Source organism: Salmo trutta, chromosome 11 (genome assembly GCF_901001165.1).
Source record: "Salmo trutta chromosome 11, fSalTru1.1, whole genome shotgun sequence".
Classification (NCBI taxonomy): domain Eukaryota; kingdom Metazoa; phylum Chordata; class Actinopteri; order Salmoniformes; family Salmonidae; genus Salmo; species Salmo trutta.
This window is the reverse complement of record NC_042967.1, coordinates 7894313-7915444: the sequence shown is the minus strand read 5'-3', so window position 1 is coordinate 7915444 and position 21132 is coordinate 7894313. Positions and strand designations below refer to the sequence as shown.

Below are 21132 nucleotides of genomic sequence, written 5' to 3'. Positions count from 1 at the left end.
GCAGGCCAGACGAAAACTCAAAAAATTCCATTACAGTTCGTAGAAACATGTCAAACGATGTATAGAATCAATCTTTAGGATGTTTTTATCATAAATCTTCAATAATGTTTCAACCCGGAGAATTCCTTTGTCTTCAGAAATGCAATGGAACTCAGCAACCTCTCACGGGTGCGCTCATGACTGAAGCTCATGCCCTTCTAGCAGACACCTGATACAATCAACTCTTATTCTCCTCCACTTCACAGTAGAAGCCTCAAACAAGGTTCTGAAGACTGTTGACATCTAGTGGAAGCCTTAGAAAGTGCAATATGACTCCACAGACACTGTATATTTGATAGGCCAAGACTTGAAAAACTACAAACCTCAGATTTCCCACTTCCTGGTTGGATATTTTCTCAGGTTTTTGCCTGCCATATGAGTTATGTTATACTCACAGACATCATTCAAACAGTTTTAGAAACGTCAGAGTGTTTTCTATCCACATCTACTAATAATATGCACATCTTAGCTTCTGGGCCTGAGTTGCAGGCAGTTTACTCTGGGCACCTTATCCATCCAAGCTGCTCAATACTGCCACCCAGCCATAAGAAGTTAAAGGGGGAGATCAAGCTGATCCAAACTATTATAGGCCTATTTCTGTTTTGCCCTGTTTATCAGAAGTGTTGGAAAAACTTAGCAACTGACTGGCTTTCTTGATGTCTATAGTATTCTCTCGGGTGTGCAATCTGGTTTCCGCTCAGGTTATGGATGTGTCACTGCAGCCTTAAAGGTTCTCAATGATGTCACCATTGCCCTTGATTCTAAGCAATATTGTGCTGCTATTTTTATTGACTTGGCCAAAGCTTTTGATACGGTAGACCATTCCATTCTTGTGGGCCGGCTAAGGAATATTGGTGTCTCTGAGGGGTCTTTGGCCTGGTTTGCTAACTACCTCTCTCAAAGAGTGCAGTGTATAAAGTCAGAACATCTGCTGCCTCAGCCACTGCCTGTCACCAAGGGAGTACCCCAAGGCTTGATCCTAGGCCCCACGCTCTTCTCAATTTACATCAACAACATAGTTCAGGCAGTAGGAAACACTCATCCATTTATATACAGATGATAGTCTTATGCTCAGCTGGCCCCTCCCCGGATTTTGTGTTAAATGCTCTACAACAAAGCTTTCTTAGTGTCCAACAAGCTTTCTCTACCCTTAACCTTGTTCTGAACACCTCCAAATCAAAGTTATTACTACCTCTGAGGGTTGAGAGCTTGAGTTAGTCACCTCATACAAGTACTTGGGAGTATAGCTAGATGGTGCACTGTCCTTCTCTCAGCACATATCAAAGCTGCAGGCTAAAGTTACATCTCGACTTAGTTTCCTCTATCGTAATCGCTCCTCTTTCACCCCAGCTGCCAAACTAACCCTGATTCAGATGACCATCCTACCCATGCTAGATTACGGAGACATAATTTAGAGATCGGCATATAAGGGTGCTCTCGAGCGGCTAGATGTTCTTTACCATTCGGCCGTCAGATTTGCCACCAATGCTCCTTATAGGACGTATCGCTACACTCTATACTCCTCTGTAAACTGGTCATCTCTGTATACCTGTCACAAGACCCACTGGTTGATGATTATTTATAAAACCCTCTTAGGCCTCACTCCCCCCTATCTGAGATATCTACTGCAGCCCTCATTTTCCACATACAACACCCGTTCTGCCAGTCACATTCTGTTAAAGGTCCCCAAAGCACATACATCCCTGGGTCGCTCCTCCTTTCAGTTCGCTGCAGCTAGCGACTGAAAACGAGCTGCAACAAACACTCGAACTGGACAGTTTTATCTCAATCTTTTCATTCAAAGACTCAATCCTGGACACTCTTACTAACAGTTGTGGCTGCTTTGTGTGATGTATTGTTGTCTCTACCTTCTTGCCCTTTGCGCTGTTGTCTGTGCCCAATAATGTTTGTACCATGTTTTGTGCAGCTACCATGTTGTGTTGCTACCATGCTGTGTAGTCATGTGTTGCTGCCTTGCTATGTTGTCGTCTTAGGTCTCTTTTTATGTAGTGTTGTCTCTCTTGTTGTGATGTGTGTTTTGGCCTATATTTATATTGTATTTATTTTGTATTTTTAATCCCAGGCCCCAGTCTCTGCAGGAGGCCTTTTGGTAGGCCGTCATTGTAAATAAGAATTTGTTCTTAACTGACTTGCCTAGTTAAATAAAAAATATAAAATAGATAAAAGGCAGCCGTTTAAGCCTAGCTCAGTGCTTTCTGTGGTGGTGGTGGGGCAGCCTGCAAAAGCAGAGAGCGTAGGTGTTTTTTATCTTCTCTGGTTGCGCCGTGATTGGCTCAGGGTTATGTCACTCATGGGGACACAAATCTATGTTAGCACCCCTGGGGTGATTTAGAGTAGAAGTGCCTGTCCAAGAAGGCTCAAGGTCATTTTTTACATTTTACATTTACGTCATTTAGCAGACGCTCTTATACAGATTACAAATCATTGGCCACAGATAAAATCACATCAAATCACTATCTCCTGTAGCTTTGATTGGACTGATCATGTCAACATCATCATACTTTCAAAATCTTAGCAGTCATCATCATGACATCACTTTGACAATCTACTGGCAAATCCTTTTCAATCATTGTCATATGAAAATAAATTACAGATAAAAAGAGCACCGGCTGATGAAACTGTGGGTTTGCACAACTGAAGAATTTCTTCTACACAAACTGTCAGAAACCATCTCAGGGAAGCTCATCTGCGTGCTTGTCATCCTCACCAGGGTCTTGACCTGACTGCAGTTCGGCATAGTAACTGACTTCAGCGTGCAAATGCTCACCTTCAATGGCCACTGGCATGCTGGAGATGTGTGGTCTTCATGGAGGAATCCCGGTTTCAACCAGGCAGATGGCGTGTATGGCTTTGTGTGGGTGATCGGTTTGCTGATGTCAACGTTGTGAACAGAGTGCCACATGGTGGCGGTGGGGTTATGGTATAGGCAGGCGTAAGCTACAGACAACGAATACAATTGCATTTTATCGATGGCAATTTGAATGCACAGAGATACCGTGACGAGATCCTGAGGCCCATTGCCGTGCCATTCATCGCAAGGATCTGGACACAATGTCTGGAAGCTGAAAATGTCCAAGTTCTTCCATGGCCTGCATACTCACTCTACATGTCACCCATTGAGCATGTTTGGGATGCTCTGGATCAACGTGTACGACAGAGTGTTCCAGTTCCCGCCAAGATCCAGCAACTTTGCACAGCCATTGATGAGGAGTGGGACAACATTCCACAGGCCACAATCAACAGCCTGATCAACTCTAGGCGAAGGAGATGTTGTGCTGCATGGGGCAAATGGTGGTCACACCAGATACTGACTGCTTTTCTGATACATGCCCTTACCTTTTTTTAAGGTATCTGTGACCAACAGATGCATATCTGTATTCCCAGTCATGTGAAATCCATAGATTAGGGCCTAATCAATTTATTTCAATTGACTGATTCCCTTATATGAACTGTAACTCAGTAAAATCTTTGAAATTGTTGAATGATGCGTTTTATATTTTTGTTCAGTATTGATGGGTTCTGACTTCTAAACTTGAAATATTGTTAATCATCAGGTATCCTATTCAAAGGAAAAGGGCCACAGTCTGGTTGTTACAGTAGAAGTTAATGGTTATCTGTAGGAGGAATGTATATGGTGGAGTCAATTAAGGTTGGATATGAGCCAGGGCTTGGAATGTTACTGGGTAAGAGAAAGGCAATCACATGGTTGTGGTCACTGATAAGGGTGGAGAGCTGTGGATTAGTGAGGAATGGGGGCCAAGGTCAGGTCACATTAAGGGAGAAGGAACAGTTTATTACCCACATCACTTTACATATTTATTATTAGGCAGGAAGTTATGTCTAGAGGGAAGGAGGAGACGTCACCTAAATTGGGGTATATATTTGTGCTGGTGGGAACATTTCTTTGCTGGTTCAGCTTTCAAACCCATTGGGTGAATAAACTTGGTTTGAGCTTTAATAATCGTCTGAGTTTTATGGCACCACGTCTGATCTCACTACCATATGCTACCTTGACTTTTCCATCATAACATCATGCTCCTCCCTATTTTACTGTAGTTACCTAGCTGTTAAAGCTGCAATATGTAACTTTTTGGGCGACCTGACCAAATTCACATAGAAATGTGTGACATAGATCTGTCACTCTCATTGAAAGCAAGTCTAAGAAGTGGTAGATCTGTTCCTTGTGTGCTATTTCTATGCTTCCCGTTCTTAAGTTTTTGGGCCTTTTACTTTCGATTTTGTACACCAGCTTCAAACAGCTGAAAATACAATATTTGTGGTTCTTGAAAAGAGATGTTACAGCGGTTTAGATGGTACAATGATTATGTACACTAGACTTGCTTGTTTGTTTTGTTACATAAACTGAAATTAGGCAAACTATTAGAATTTTAGCAACAAGGAAATGGCTGAGCGATTTCTGTACAGTGCATCTTTAACTTCGATGCCTGTGATTGTTGAGACCTAATTTTGCAGCCAAATTGCCTCACAGATGGTGATGTCAGAAAAAATGTGCCTAGGTAGCTAGCTAAGCGAAAACCCTATTAATTCTAGAAGTATCGACTCTATTGCAAACCTCTTAAGCTGACAGTCCCCGAAATTGGGCACTAGAATTACTTAAAAATGAATATGTATGTTTACATTACTTATTTTATTGATTTCCCACGGTTTAATAAGTCAGAAGACAGCCATCCAGACCTTCCTAGGACTATGTAAAGGTCCTCTGTCGAATAAACTTGTATTTGCCTCCCTCTGGTGGTCGGCTGCATCATTACATAAATTTATATCACTTTACTGCAACGTTAAATCAAAATGGCGGTCCCTGATTCACTGCACAGACATGGCAAAGCAATCACTGAATTTGTCTAGAGCAGGCAGATCTAAAACATAACTTTCATAGCTCTACAATAAAGAATGCGACCTACACACTTTTTTAAACCTAAAATAAGAAAATAAGTAATTGTGTGGAAGTCAAAAATGTGTTTTATGTCGGAGATAGAAACATTGCATATCCACAGAATGACAAAATTGATCCCTTTACATAGGCCCCTGTCTATAGGAGGAACGCATGCAGTTTAAAGGCCCAAATATTGATTTAGAAGTTCAAATGTAACAGATTTTGACTATCACTCATGATATGTTTGGTAAAGTAATAAAGGTGAAATATTTTGGGTAGATGTTCCTTAAACAGATTATAACTATATATGGACATATTATGAAGTATGAAAAGGCTTATTCATTCACAATTTATTTTTTCAAATCATATTTGTATACATTTTATACTTATTGTGTACTAGATCACGTGAGTTAGTGTTTTTTTTCTCAGACATAAATAAACAATTCCAGGGGAAAGCCAAAGGTCAAAGCTTTCTAGGAGGGGGAAACCCTACATTAATAAAATATTGCCCTCTTGCTAGATTGATGACTAAAGCCATAGCGAAACAGTGCAAAACGGCTGTTAGCTCAACTTTTAATTAAGTAGGCTACACCTCAGAGTTGCATCTGTAGGCTATAGCTAGCTACCTATAGCTAGCTACCTAATGGGATCTAGCGAACGTGAGGTCAACATGTATTGCTTCTGACACATGCCACCGTCCTCCTTGCTTTACATCTGACAGATTTACACTATCGTTCAAAAGGTTGGGGTCACTTAGAAATGTCCTTATTTTTTTAAGAAAAGCACATTTTTTGTCTAGGATTAGCTAACACAACGTGCCATCACAGGAGTGATGGTTGCTGATAATGGGCCTCTGTACGCCTATGTAGTTATTCCATTTTTTTTTTTAAATCAGCCATTTCCAGCTACAATAGTAATTTACAAAATTAACAATGTTTACACTGTATTTCAATGGACAAAATGTGCTTTTCTTTCAAAAACAAGGACATTTCTAAGTGACCCCAAACTTTTGAACGGTAGTGTAGCTACCGTAGGTAGCTAGATAATTGCGCTTTAGTTCATTATCTATCTAGCTACATGTAAAACCGACAGCTGTAAAACGCAACTAGTTAGCTAGCTACTGTCTGTATTTTAGCTAGCTTGACACTCACTCAGTAACTTTAGTTTACCATGCTTTTCAGGACAACATGACATTCTTCTTGCCACTCCCGTCTCTCGTCATCTTCTAGGTTCAAAACCGTATGGTTACAGCAGCATCAATTTTTCTCTAATTTCTAATGTTGAATTAAAAAAAACAATCTATGAAGACCCCAAACCAGGAACTACTGCTGCTCGTAATCATATAATTCGACACAAGCATTGACAGATTCTAGCCGTTTACACGTGAATCTGTCCACAAGAGGTAATCTCACAAATACTGACAGGGTCAGGATTGATATTCACCATGAGAACATATAAGGAGAACCTGGTCTATAAAATAACATAATCCCAACAACACCCAAACAATGGCTTGAGGAGGGAGCTCAAAGACTAGGATGGTGGTTCCTACTTCTACCTCTTCTAGTGTCATTGGGTCACAACGTGGGAGGCTGAGCGTTATGACGTACACCTCAATGTATATATATACTGCTCAAAAAAATAAAGGGAACACTAAAATAACACATCCTAGATCTGAATGAATGAAATAATCTTATTAAATACTTTTTTCTTTACATAGTTGAATGTGCTGACAACAAAATCACACAAAAATAATCAATGGAAATCCAATTTATCAACCCATGGAGGTCTGGATTTGGAGTCACACTCAAAATTAAAGTGGAAAAACACACTACAGGCTGATCCAACTTTGATGTAATGTCCTTAAAACAAGTCAAAATGAGGCTCAGTAGTGTGTGTTGCCTCCACGTGCCTGTATGACCTCCCTACAACGCCTGGGCATGCTCCTGATGAGGTGGTGAATGGTCTCCTGAGGGATCTCCTCCCAGACCTGGACTAAAGCATCCGCCAACTCATGGACAGTCTGTGGTGCAACGTGGCGTTGGTGGATGGAGCGAGACATGATGTCCCAGATGTGCCTAATTGGATTCAGGTCTGGGGAACGGGCGGGCCAGTCCATAGCATCAATGCCTTCCTCTTGCAGGAACTGCTGACACACTCCAGCCACATGAGGTCTAGCATTGTCTTGCATTAGGAGGAACCCAGGGCCAACCGCACCAGCATATGGTCTCACAAGGGGTCTGAGGATCTCATCTCGGTACCTAATGGCAGTCAGGCTACCTCTGGCGAGCACATGGAGGGCTGTGCGGCCCCCCAAAGAAATGCCACCCCACACCATGACTGACCCACCGCCAAACAGGTCATGCTGGAGGATGTTGCAGGCAGTAGAACGTTCTCCACGGCGTCTCCAGACTCTGTCACGTCTGTCACGTGCTCAGTGTGAACCTGCTTTCATCTGTGAAGAGCACAGGGCGCCAGTGGCGAATTTGCCAATCTTGGTGTTCTCTGGCAAATGCCAAATGTCCTGCACGGTGTTGGGCTGTGAGCACAACCCCCACCTGTGGACGTCGGGCCCTCATACCACCCTCATGGAGTCTGTTTCTGACCGTTTGAGCAGACACATGCACATTTGTGGCCTGCTGGAGGTCATTTTGCAGGGCTCTGTCAGTGCTTCTCCTGCTCCTCCTTGCACAAAGGTGGAGGTAGCGGTCCTGCTGCTGGGTTGTTGCCTTCCTACGGCCTCCTCCACGTCTCCTGATGTACTGGCCTGTCTCCTGGTAGCGCCTCCATGCTCTGGACACTACGCTGACAGACACAGCAACCTTCTTGCCACAGCTCGCATTGATGTGCCATCCTGAATGAGCTGCACTACCCACTTGTGTGGGTTGTAGACTCCGTCTCATGCTACCACTAGAGTGAAAGCACCGCCAGCATTCAAAAGTGACCAAAACATCAGCCAGGAAGCATAAGAAACTGAGAAGTGGTCTGTGGTCACCACCTGCCGAACCACTCCTTTATTGGGGGTGTCTTGCTAATTGCCTATAATTTCCACCTGTTGTCTATTCCATTTGCACAACAGCATGTGAAATTTATTGTCAATCAGTGTTGCTTCCTAAGTGGACAGTTTGATTTCACAGAAGTGTGATTGACTTGGAGTTACATTGTGTTGTTTAAGTGTTCCCTTTATTTTTTTGAGCAGTGTATATAAATTAGGTCAACCACTTGCGTGGTGCAAAGGACTGTTCTTATTTGCAACTAATAAGAACTTTTCTTTTTGTGAGAACCCGATTCATGTGAACGTATACAAGTTTAATATTCTTCATATAGTCACTGTGATAGTAAATGTCCATTTCTGTTTTTTCTATTAATGCCAGGGGAATCCGTAATATTTTGAAAGGGAAATCTTTATTTTTGTATTGTAAGAGTGTCGACTTTTATTTAATTCAAGAAACTCATGCCTGTTCCACAGATACTGCATTTTGGAAGTGTCAATGGGGGAATGATATTTGGTTTTCATTTGGTACTAATCGGTCAGCAGGTGCCGCTATTTTAAAATGCAACTTTAAGGGTCATATATTGAGTCATGAAGCAGATAATACAGGGAGATTGATTATACTATTGGTAGATGTCAACCACGTTCAATTCATTGTTGTAAATACTTATGCTTCCAATAACAAGTCAAGTAACTGTATTTTATTTAGAGACATTGAGAGGAAAATAAGTAAAATTATGTCTAAATTTCCATTGGCCAAAGTAATATAGGGTGGAGATTTTAATACAGTATTACATGATAATCTAAATAGACGGCCTCCTAAGGATAGCCATTCTGTTTGTGAGATAAGGAATATATGTCTAAGGTTAGGTGTTCTAGATATTTAGAGACATAAGAACCCAGATAAGATTATGTTTACATGGAGTACCAAAGATTTATCTATACAATCCCATATTGATTTCTGGCTGATATCTGAAGATATGGCTGACAAGGTTGATACAGTCTCAATTGAACCAGCGATTTTAACAGACCACAAAGGGATCTCAATAAAGATAAATATTCATGGTTTGTCAACAAAAAAAGTTGGTAAAGGTTACTGGAAAATGAACAAGACTACTAGAGAATTAAGTATTTAAGAAGGAAGTAGCAGGAATTATTGATAAATACTGGAATTGTGCCTGTGTTATGAATACGTTTGGAAGTTACTGGGAGCTAATGAAATTTGATATAAGGCTTTTGGCTATTTCAATGGGGAAAGAAATTGCTCGTGCCAAGAGAGAGAAAGAATATGACATCATAAAGGGAATAATGGATTATACTAAAAAACTGAACTAACTAATCAGGAATTACTGGCGCTATCATCATTGCAAATGCAGTTAGACTGTATCTATGAGGAAAAGGCCCGGGGAGCGTTTGTAAGATCAAGACGAAAATGGATGGAAGAGGGAGAGAGAAATACAAAATATTTCTTTAATTTAGAAAAAAGGGCAGGAGTAAAGACTTCCATATGTAAATTAATGATTAATAATACTCCCAATGAAAATCCAAAAGAAATCTCTCAGCATGTTGCCCAGTTTTATCAGAATCTGTATACATCAGCCCAGTCAACTTCCAATATAGATATTTTCTTAGACAATGTTGCAAACATTGCTAAGATAGATAGATAATGATTTCAGGGATTTTTGTGATGATGAGTTATCTGAAATTGAGATAAAAGACTGTATTAAAAGCCTTAAGGACAATAGGTCCCCTGGAAATGATGGTTTAATAAGCGAGTTTTATAAAGCATTCAATGATAAATTGATTCCTTTCATTCTTGCTATGTTTCAAGAATCAATAGAAAAAGGGGAGTTACCGGCTTCCTTAAAGCAAGGTTTAATTACTTTGACTCCCAAACCTAATAAGGATACTCTTTATATAGACAACTGGAGACCCATTAGCCTGTTGAATAATGATGGGAAATTATTTGCCCTTGTATTTGCTAAGAGGTTGAAACAAGGCTTGCATCATATAATTGATGAAGAACAATCTGGTGTTATGCATGGTCGACACATTAGTAATAACATCAGGTTGACCTTAGATATGATTGACTATAATGACCTCATTCTTGATGATAGTTTTCTTATGTTTGTTGATTTTTATAAAGCTTTTGACACTGTAGAACATGAGTTTATTTTCAAAGGAATACGTTTTTTGGGGTTTGGTGACTTTTTTTTGAAAGCAGTCCAAACTTTATATAGTGGCTGTACTAGCTCTGTAAAATTAGCTCACGGGACATACCAAAGATTTGATATTGGCCGTGGCATTAGGCAGGGCTGCCCAGTTAGTCCATTTTTATTTTTATTGGTTACTCAAATTATGGCTCTTCATATCAAGAAAGGGAATTTTCAAGGTGTATCAGCACTTGGCAATGAATTTAAACTATGTCAACTGGCTGATGATACCACCATATTTTTGAGAGACAGGAATGAGGTTTCTAAAGCAGTTTCCTGTATTGAAGACTTTTCCTTAGTTTCGGGTTTGAAAATAAATATCAATAAGTCAGTCTTATTTCCACTCAAGTATATGGTATCCCAGTTAAAGATCAGGATACTTATCTTGGAATTGTTATATGTAAGGATGAAAAACAAAGGAGTGAATTCAACTTTAACCCCATTATTGAGAAAACAAAGAAGAAACTGAACCTCTGGTTGATGAGAGATATTTCATTATACGGTCGGGTTTTACTGTCCAAAGCTGAAGGGTTATCCACATCGGTTTATATCTCGTTATCACTTGACTTACCCCCTAAAATTGTAAAGGACTTAGATAAGATTCTTTATAATTTTATTTGGAGGAACAAGCCTCACTATCTACGAAAAGATATTCTCACTAATACCCAAGAACAAGGTCTTGAGGTTTTAGATTTCAATACTCTAAATAATACTTTTAAAATAAATTGAATTCTGAAGTATGTTAACAACCAGAACAGTATTTGGAATGTCTTCCCTAAGTATTTATTTGACTCTGTTGGTGGTTTAGAATTTTTGCTTTGATGTAATTTTGATGTTGATAAAATCCCAGTAAAGTTGGCCAAATTCCATAAGCAGGCAATTTTAGCTTGGATGTTAGCGTATAAACACATTTTTTCCCCTCACAGATACTTTATATGGAACAACAACGATATACAATTTAAAAATAAGTCTCTTTTTTTCGCAACTGGTTTGAGAATAAAGTTATTTTGGTTGGTCAGTTACTGAATGAGGATGGATATCTACTCTCATATGTGGAATTTCTTGATAAGTTTAAAATTCCAATAACCCCAAAAGAATATGCAATTGTTTTTGATGCGATTCCAAGGGGGGTTGTATCTCTTTTAAATTCATCTGTGGTTGATGTAGGTAACATAGATTTACATGAAAATATATTCGTTGGCAATATTAACATCAAAGATAAATGTAGTAATAAACAGATTAGGGATATTGTTTGTGATACTACAATTCCCTCAGCAAGATTCTTTTGGTCAAATATCTATGGTGATATACAGTGGGGGAAAGCAGGAAAATTGCTAACAAATATTGTATCAGTAACAAAGTAAAGGAAGTTTCATTTAAAATGTTACATAGAATTTATCATGTGAAACATGTTTTGGAAAGATTCAAGCTAAATATTGACTATAACTGTGATTTCTGTGGAATGGAGGAGACCATTTTGCATTTGTTTTTTGCCTGTATTTATAGTATAATCTTTGGGATTGACATACAGAATTTTGTTACAAAAAAAATAAGACAGGTTGTACTATTTAATGGTTTTGATATAATTATTTATTTCAGAAATTCTCACATAGATAAAGATGTAGTATATTTAATTCAACTGCTAATAATACTAGGTACATTTCATATTCACAAATGCAAATGGTCTAATTCAAAACCAAACTTTTTTCACTTTATAAATGAATTTTAACAATATGGTACTACTTTAACTAAAATGAAAAACAAAAAGGCAATTAAAACTTGTTGTATTATTAATGAATATGATTTGTTTGTTTAGGATTCCTGGCAATGTAAATAGTTTGTATGTATGCTTGTTTGCATGTGACTATTCCTCTTTTGTTTGTTAATAAAAATAAAAAAAACATTTAAAAAAGCGTTATGACGTAAACCTGCCCCACGTGTGGGAAGCGCTGTGTTCCCAGCAATTTTTATATTGTATTCTTTTGAACTTAATAAAATTAATTTGGGTTTTTAGAGTACTATCTTAGGTAGAGAACACTGAACAGAACAAGGCTATGTCAATAACTTAATTTTGACGAAAAATGCAAATAGAACCTTAGTCCGTACACTGGACGCTCTGGCCGAGGAGTAGAATTGAACCAAGCGTTCTGACCTCACAACCGCAGTCAAGCACCCAAGCTAACTGGCTAAATAAAGTTAGCTAGCTACTTCCAGACATAAATGAGAGAACACCTCACTCTGACCATTTTCTCACCCAAGCTAGTTAGGCTGTTTTCATGTTATCTAGAGCGTTGGCGACTGTAACTGTGCTGGTGGCAACAATTGAATTACTTTTTTTGCCGATGTTTAATGACATTGGTCATATTCAACAGGTGTTGCGCGTTAGTAAATTCATCAGTTATTCTGCGCTCTGGCACACTCAGACAATAGTTCTCTGAAATCGGAGTAGATAGCTAGAGTGAATTTACGAACGCACCCGTAATAGCACTACCGTAATTCGAACAACAGCGCGCATGCCTTTTTAATTTAACCACACCCCTTGAGCTTTGACGCCAACAAATAAGGTCATTTATGTTCAGTGTAAACTGAATTAGACACCTGAATGTGGGTCAAAGTGAGAGCGCAATACTGGGTGGCACGGTCTGCGAATCGAGGAATCGAGGAAGCCTCGCCTTATCTCAGCTCACTGGTCACCATAGAAACACCCACCCGTAGCACGCACTCCAGCAGGTATATTTCACCGGTCATCCCCAAAGCCAACACTTCCTTTGGCCGCCTTTCCTTCCAGTTCTCTGCTGCCAATGACTGTAATGAATTGCAAAAATCACTGAAGCTGGAGTCTTATCTCCCTCTCTAACTTTAAGCATCAGCTGCTAGAGCAGCTTACCGATCACTGTACCTGTACACAGCCAATCTGTAAATAGCAAACCCAACTACCTCATCCCCATATTATTACTTACCATCTTGCACATCATCATATGCACATGAATCACTCCAGTGTTAATGCTAAATTGTATTATTTTGCCTCTATGGCGTATTTATTGCCTACCTCCCTACTCTTCTATATTTGCACACGTTGTACATAGATTAAAAAAAAATATATATATTCTGTTGTGTTATTGACTGCACATTTGTTTATCCCATGTATAACTCTGTGTTGTTGTTTTTGTCACACTGCTTTGCTTTATCTTCGCCAGGTCGCAGTTGTAAATGAGAACTTGTTCTCAACCTGGTTACCTGGTTAAATAAAAAAATTCAAAATCCGGTGTTTGTGATGCTCGTTGCTTGGTGCGACGCAGACAGGGTGGCATGAGTGAAGAAACAGAAGTCATTTTCTGTTCTTTTGAGTTTTGATGTTGAGTCTTTGCCCAACAAAGTGATGTTAGGATATAAGTTATCCTGTATGAGCTTTTGTGCCGAATACATTACGTTAATACAGGTGTCAAGCTTATGGGCATGTGGCAGCAGCAGTGTGTAGGTGTGAGAAGTGTGCAGAAGGGCATGAGACAAAGGAATGTATAGCATTAGGGAAAGTAGTGGTATGTGTTAATTGTAGGGGTGCCCATGGGGCTGGGGATCATTAATGTCCAGTGTGAGAGAGGCAGGTTGAGGTTTCCAGGGTCAGAGTTGTTTTATGCTGAGGCAGTGAAGAAAGTAGAGGAAGATGAGTCAAGGGGGGTGATCCTGAGAGGAGTGGTGTGACTAGTAGATCTGTACCAGTACAGAGGGATAAACCAACAAGTGATATGTTTCAGTAATATTGGATTTTTGTGGTGGCAGCTGCAGAGAGGTATTTGGGTGTGCGAGATTTGACATCAGAAGAGTTACAGGGTGTGTTAAGTGGTGGTGTCCCATCCTTTCAGGCTGTTGGCCTGGAGTAGGACTAAATAGATTTAAAATAGTGGAGTATGTTTTTTTATTATTATTTAATTTTTGTGTGAGTGTAGTGTTAGATGGTAGGGTATTTGTTGTATTATTCTTATTAAACAATTGTTTAAAGCAAAGTATAAGGGAGTTATACTCCAGTCTAGTAGGTGGCGGTAAGGCAACATTTATTGGATGCCAACTGCCGTTAAACTTCATCAAAGAAGAAGTAGTAGTAAACAGAAGTAAACAGTGACCAATAACCATTTCCACGTTAGCGGTTTTATTGTTATTTAGAAGTTTATTAACACAATGGAACTCAAAATATGACTAATTTAACTGCACAGCATTACATACTTACCTCAGGTAGTTTTTAATTCGCGTTGGAGACAGGACTTGGTTGATAGATGTTATTTAGCTAGGTAGCCGCTAACAACAATGGCTAACTGTATGGGTTTTCACACTCAAATAGCCTCCATCATAGAGGTGCTGGCGAATGCAGCCGTGGCCGAGATCTGTAAACTCGTAGACGACGACTATGCAGTGTTTCGTTTGGAAATGTCTCAAAGCCAGAAAGAAAACAGGGGATTGCGGCGGAAACTACAGATATTGGAACTGAAGGTGGCACGGGAGCGCGTCCTTACCAGTCGTCCCAGTAGTGTCAAGATCCTCGACCGATACAGAGGGATGGCAAGAGGTACATTTTGCATAAATTGTCCAGTTCCCCTCTGCGCATGTGTTCAGGTGTTACCCAGAATTGTGACTTGGTTAGTTTTTGGATAGTATGCAATAGACGGGTTGATTGTTTTGAGTTTTTCCGGGTCAGGTAAAACTCTGGGTCCTATTCCTAGGCTATGACAAAATATTGTTATAGATAGCTTCCCCTTTCATCTGTGTTATGACTATAGGGCTTGGACTTTTTTGGGTCATGTGAATTGGAAACACTCCTGTCCTAAGGTGGATCAAACCCTTTCAAACTACCACAAACCGTGTTATTATTCATTCTAAATCAGATATCAAAAGAGCCAGGGAAGACAACTTTAATGGACACCATGCTCTGTAGTTTAGTGAACTACTATAGCAGGGCTGAGCGTTATGCAAAGAATGGTTACAATGTCTTTAAATATTCATTTCACTCTATACACAATGTCAGGCAGACAGGTTTGAAAGTCTTAATTTAATGTCATAAAACCTATTTGTTCATCTAATTACAGTGCTCTTCTGCAATTATTCATTCTGTAATCTTTATGTAAGGCAGGGTTACATTTAACACTCACAGTAGACTTTGTAACAGTTTTTTATGTGTAAGTCATAAAACCACTAACCTTGTGTTGTTGTCCTGGGCTCCATCTGTCCCACCAGAGGTTGGTTTCCTGGTGCTCACTGTAGGAACTGATTGCCTGTGAAATCCATATATTCAATCATTAAATCAACTACTTTCTAAAGTTTAATTGAAAATAATATCCCCCTTTTCATTAAGTATATTTTATTGAATATCACTCATTCTATTGCACTCTTCTAACCAAACCTGCATTACCAGTTCATGGAACAGAACAGAAAACCGGAAAATAACACAATTATATTTCATAGGTTTAAAAAGGAACAGGAAGGAACTATATAATCCGGTATTTTTCTTTGGTTCGAACCGGTTCACAAATGTATTTTGCTGGTCGGAACAGTGGAACGGAACCAAAAAAAGAATGGTTCTGTTCAGAACGAAACGATTGGAAAATTACTTTGGTAATCAAGACTGACGCCCTGATGGCTGCCTATCTCTGTATTTGCGAAAGTTATGGTGGTGCTAGAATCCATCAATTCTCTCTTTCTGCATTAGCTATGCATCTGTTATGGTTGGACAAATGTGTTCACATTGTCTGTGTAGACTGCGCTGTGGTGGAATTTGTAGTTTTTTTTACTTTTAAGGCAGGGAAATTTGCTCCAGAAACATTTGAATAATCACCAGCAGTGGAAATAAAATATTATGCAAACGAACAGTACTGGACTAATAAACTGGCTGACTAACCTTTTCAGGAACTTCAGTATCCCTTGGTCTTGGGTAGCAGCAGCAGATCGTTTCATCTTTATCCTGTGCCAAACACATTTATTCTGTGAGTCTAAATCAGGGGATGCAACTATCACTGGGGACACACGTCCCCTCCACATTCTGAAATTGCATTTTTGTCCCCCCCAGTTTTATCATTGGAATGTGATACAAAACGAGGCAACGGTGTGCTTTAGGACCATGCGGACGCCTCCGAGTGGTCGGGTAGGCTGTTTCTGGAACAAAACCTATTCCCCCTTAGGAGACTGAAAAGATTTGGCATGGATCCTCAAAAAGTTCTACGGCTGCACCATCGAGAGCACCCTGACTGGTTGCATCACTGCCTGCTATGGCAACTGCTCGGCCTCCGACCGCAAGGCACTACAGAGGGTAGTGCTAACGGCCCAGTACATCACTGGGGCCAAGCTTCCTGCCTTCCAGGACCACTACGCCAGGCGGTGTCAGAGGAAGGCCCTAAAAATGGTCACCCTAGTCATCGACTGTTCTCTCTGCTACCGCACAGCAAGCGGTACCGGAGCGCCAAGTCTAGGTCCAAAAGTTTTCTTAACAGCTTCTACCCCTAAGCCATAAGACTCCTGAACAGCTAATCAAATGGCTACCCAGAATTTCCATTGTCCCCCCCTTCCCCCCTCCTCTCTGTTATGCTGCTGCTACTCTGTTTATTATCTATGCATAGTCACTTTAACTCTACCTACATGTACATATTACCTCGACTACATATTTCTGCGCATGAGTAAAGCTAGCCAACGTTGCAATGACGTCGCCTACATGCGTGATCAGGGATTTCTATTGGATAAGCCGTTTCTGCCTATCTTCATACTGTACCGTCTTTGACGAGGTGCTGGTGCAACCAAACTAGTTGTTGAGAGGAGTGGTTGATGAGGCTTTGGAGGCTGTAGCTAGGAGACCACTGTGACTGACAAGTGAATCCACCTGTCACAGCAAGCATGGGGCTACCGCGTCACTAGACAAAACGGAGGAAAACAGGCTGAAATTGGGGGAGGTACTATGAAAACTTGTCCAAAAAGAAACGTCTGCTTTCTTTTCCATTGCAAAACATTTTTCTATGACATTAACTAATGAATATGTCTGGTAAACGCATTTGTTGCTGCTGCTGCTTTGAAATTGAAAAGTACTGGGACAAATACTGTTTCGCCACACGTTTTCTGGCAGCGCTGGGGCTGGCCCTAACCTTTTGGGTGCCATACGCAAAAGTTTGAGGGCAGAGAATGTTTTAGAGTTAATTTCCTGCAATTCTACATGTGTTGCCATGGGGTACAGAAAATGTTTTCAAAATGCATACTGCCTCCAAGTGGTGTGTGCGGCGCTGATGAAGCCTGCCTTCCGTTGTCACATTTTCGTGAATGAGGTGCTATACTACACCATAATAACAAACTGAAAACATGTTTTTTAAAATCTTAGCAAATTTATTGAAAATGAAATACAGAAATATCTCATTTACATAAGTATTCACACCCCTGAGTCAATACTTTGTAGACTTACCTTTGGCAGCGATGACAGCTGTGAGTCTTTCTGGGTAAGTCTCTAAAAGCATTCCACACCTGGATTGTGCAACATTTGCTAATTATTAAAAATGGTTCAAGCTCTGTCAAATAGGTTGTTGTTGAAATAAGTTGTTGTAGTTTTCAGTTCTTCTTGCCATAGATTTAAGAAAATTAAACACAGCCACTCAGGAACATTCACTGTCTTCTTGGTAAGCAACTCCAGTGCAGATTTGTCCTTGTGTTTAAGGTTATTGTCCTGCTGAAAGGTAAATTAATCTCCCTGTGTCTGTTGGAAAGCAGACTGAAACAGATTTTCCTGTAGGATTTTGCCTGTGCTTAGCTCCATTAAGTTGATTTTTATAAAAATTCCCCTGTCCTTAACTATTACAATAATTCCCATAACATGATTCAGACACCACTATGCTTGAAAATATGGAGTGGTACAAAAAGTTAATTGCTTTGTCACATTTTTTTACAGTATTACTTTAGTGCCTTGTTACAAACATGATGCATATTTTGGAATATTTTTGATTCTGTACAAGCTTCCTTCTTTTCACTCTTGTCATTTATGTTAGTATTGTGGAGTAACTACAATGTTGTTGATCCATCCTCAGTTTTTCCTATCACAGCCATTAAACCATAAGCGGTTTTCTTCCTCTCTGGCAACTGAGTTAGTAAGGGCACCTGTATCTTTGTAGTGACTGGGTGTATTGATACACCATTCAAAGTGTAATTAATAACTTCACCATGTTCAAAGGGATATTCAATGCCTGTTTAGTTTTTTTATCCATCTACCAATAAGTGCCCTTCTTTGCAAGGTATTCGAAAACCTCCCTGGTCTTTGTGGTTGAATCTGTGTTTTCAATTCACTTCTTCGACTGAGACCTTACAGATAATTCTATGTGTGGGGTACAGAGATGAGTTATTCATTAAAAAAAAGAATGTTAAACACTATTATTGCACACAAAGTGAGTCCATACAACTTATTATGTAACCTGTTAAGAAAATGTTTATCCTGAACTTATTTATGCTTGAATACTTATTACTTTACTTTCTTCATTTAATTTGTTAAAAAAAAAAACCCAAAACATAATTCCACTTTGACATTATGGGGTATTGTTTGTAGGCCAGTGACCCCCCCCAAAAATCCAAGTTTAGTTAATTTTAAATTCAGGCTGTAACACAACAAAACGTGGAAAAAGTCAAGGGGTGTCAATACTTTCTCAAGGCACTCCATATATAGTTTTTTTGGGGGGGGGCACTAGTGGATGGGGCCCCTAAGTGACCGCTTATGTCACTTGTGCCTGGGGCCGGACCTGATGTAGTACTTCCCCTGATTACTTAGCTATCTTGCAAAAAAAAATATTTACCAGGCAGGTCAATTAAGAATGAATTATTCTAACACAGAGACACAATATTATATTCTAACTCAATTCATATTATCATATTCTAACCAGATTCTTGATTTACTGAATTTCCTATTGTCATACTCAATTAAAATAATGTAATGCATGGAACATAATCAATCAATCAATCAATCAATAAATAGTATGTCAAGAATTTATGAGAAGGGACATCCTTGCCACTTGTAGACAGTGTCAAGTGCACAATATAGCATTGAGCATTGACAGTACCTAACTTAACCACCCGTTTCCCCCAATCACTCTCTCAGGTGAAGGACATCTCACTGGAGGCCACAGGAGCTTTGTGAAGCCAGCGGGACACAATACATGGAGAGATGACCAACCAATCACTGTTGATGAGGGGAGTGGAACCTCAACCCAGCACGTTATCGTGATAGAGGTTAGTGTCATAATGTAACATTAACAGTGACAGTACATCAAATGTGGCCCGTTTTTAGTCAGCTATTCATCTATTTGCCATAGGGGACTTTGAGACTTCACTGCCACATTGTTATCCAATTCAACTCATGTACCGATAATAACCTCCTCTCTTCTTGTCAGTCTGCAGAGGCTACAGGTCCTGGGGTCAAGCAGGAGAGGACTGAAGGAGAGAAGGACCCACTACACAGCAGAGACATCCAGACTGAAACAGCGGCTGGGGTGATGCCCCCTGTAGCCACGGAGGACCTTGCCACCACCGCCGTGCCCCAGGCCAGGACCAGACGCAGCATCTTGGAGGTCAGTGGAACGCCGAACGCCGTCCTCAAGTCAAAGACAGACACCGAGACTTTAACTGTAACACACAGGCTCTTACACACAGGATCTGACCACAGATCAGACCCAGAGAGACTTGGGAGACTGGGCTGTCCTCCTGCTTCCGGCTCAGAGTACCTACAGGTATTTCACCAGAGCCAGAGGATGGGTCATTCCCATGGAGATGGTGATGGTGACGCATTAGACACTGGCGTTGATGATCTGTCTTGTTCTTACGCTACAGAGATGGACCCTGGTAACATGCCCTTGGGTTTAGAGACACAGACTGATCTGTCTAGAGGGGACTGGAACCAGTACAGTAGTAGTGTATACTCTGAAGGGTGTCTAGATAAGAAAAGTGAGGGTTTAGTCGTAGATGAGGTGACTGTAAAATTGGAGGGCAATGTACCTCCCACATGCAATGGTCACTTAGGAGACGGACACTCGCAGGGCAGAGATTTCTTAGACTACAGGGGAAGCTTAGAGACAAATCAAAATGTCGCCACCCACTCCCTTTTACACACGTTCAGGGATCTCGACCCAGTGTCCACGTCGATGGGGCCTTCCGATTCACACAGCCACATCCTTTTCGATCAGGTATTGAACTCAAACGACAGGTCTAGAGCTCAGGGAGGGGGAGCCACATCAGGCAATAGTAAAGAGAAGCGGTTCCTGTGCATGTTCTGTAACAAAGGCTTCAGCTGCCCGCAGAAGGTGGAGATCCACAAGAGGGTCCACACTGGGGAGAAACCCTTCAGCTGTACCCAGTGTCACGTGCGCTTCGCCCAGGCTGGTGACCTGAAGAGGCACCAGAGGGTCCACTCAGGGGAGAAACCCTACAGCTGCCCCCAGTGTGAGAAGCGGTTCTCCCGCCAGGACCAGCTGAAGAGGCACCATATGGTCCACACGCGAGAGAGGCCGTTTGCCTGTACTCACTGCGGGAAGAGGTTCTCAGAGAGGAGCTACCTCAGGATACACCAGCAGAAAAACCATTCCACTCAATAGCTTCTGACATTTACATCAAACACTGCATTAAAGACAAATGTACATTTTCACGGTTGTCAGCAGAAAAGGTCCACAGATACATTTCGATTAACAGATTTCATTGTTGAATATTCCTGGGTAGAATATTGCATCCAGACATTGTGTGATATATAAGCTTAAAGTCTGATACATATTGTGTTTGTACTGTGTAGGCTATATGATGTTCACAAATGTCTATTTCATTACTTCTATTAAACTACAAAATGTTTTTCCAATACATTTTTCATGAGAAAATGTATGCAAGTTATACATTTTTTGTTGAGATGTGTACATGTGGTTTTCATATATAGTGTATTTAAAACTTGTTTATGTTTAATAAACACAAAATGGGACTTTTAATTCCAA

General features: G+C 40.4%; 1 protein-coding gene across 1 annotated transcript in view; it reads left to right on the top strand.

Annotated features, from left to right (window-relative positions):
- Nucleotides 1-21132, top strand: part of LOC115201994 (zinc finger protein 90-like) — a 23191-nt gene extending 2059 nt beyond the window's left edge. The window contains exons 2-3 of the mRNA XM_029765854.1: nt 19357-19390; nt 19552-21132. Of these exons, the coding sequence (XP_029621714.1) occupies nt 19357-19390; nt 19552-20748 (1231 nt within the window). The 3' untranslated portion in view covers nt 20749-21132. The remainder of the gene's footprint in view (nt 1-19356; nt 19391-19551) is intronic.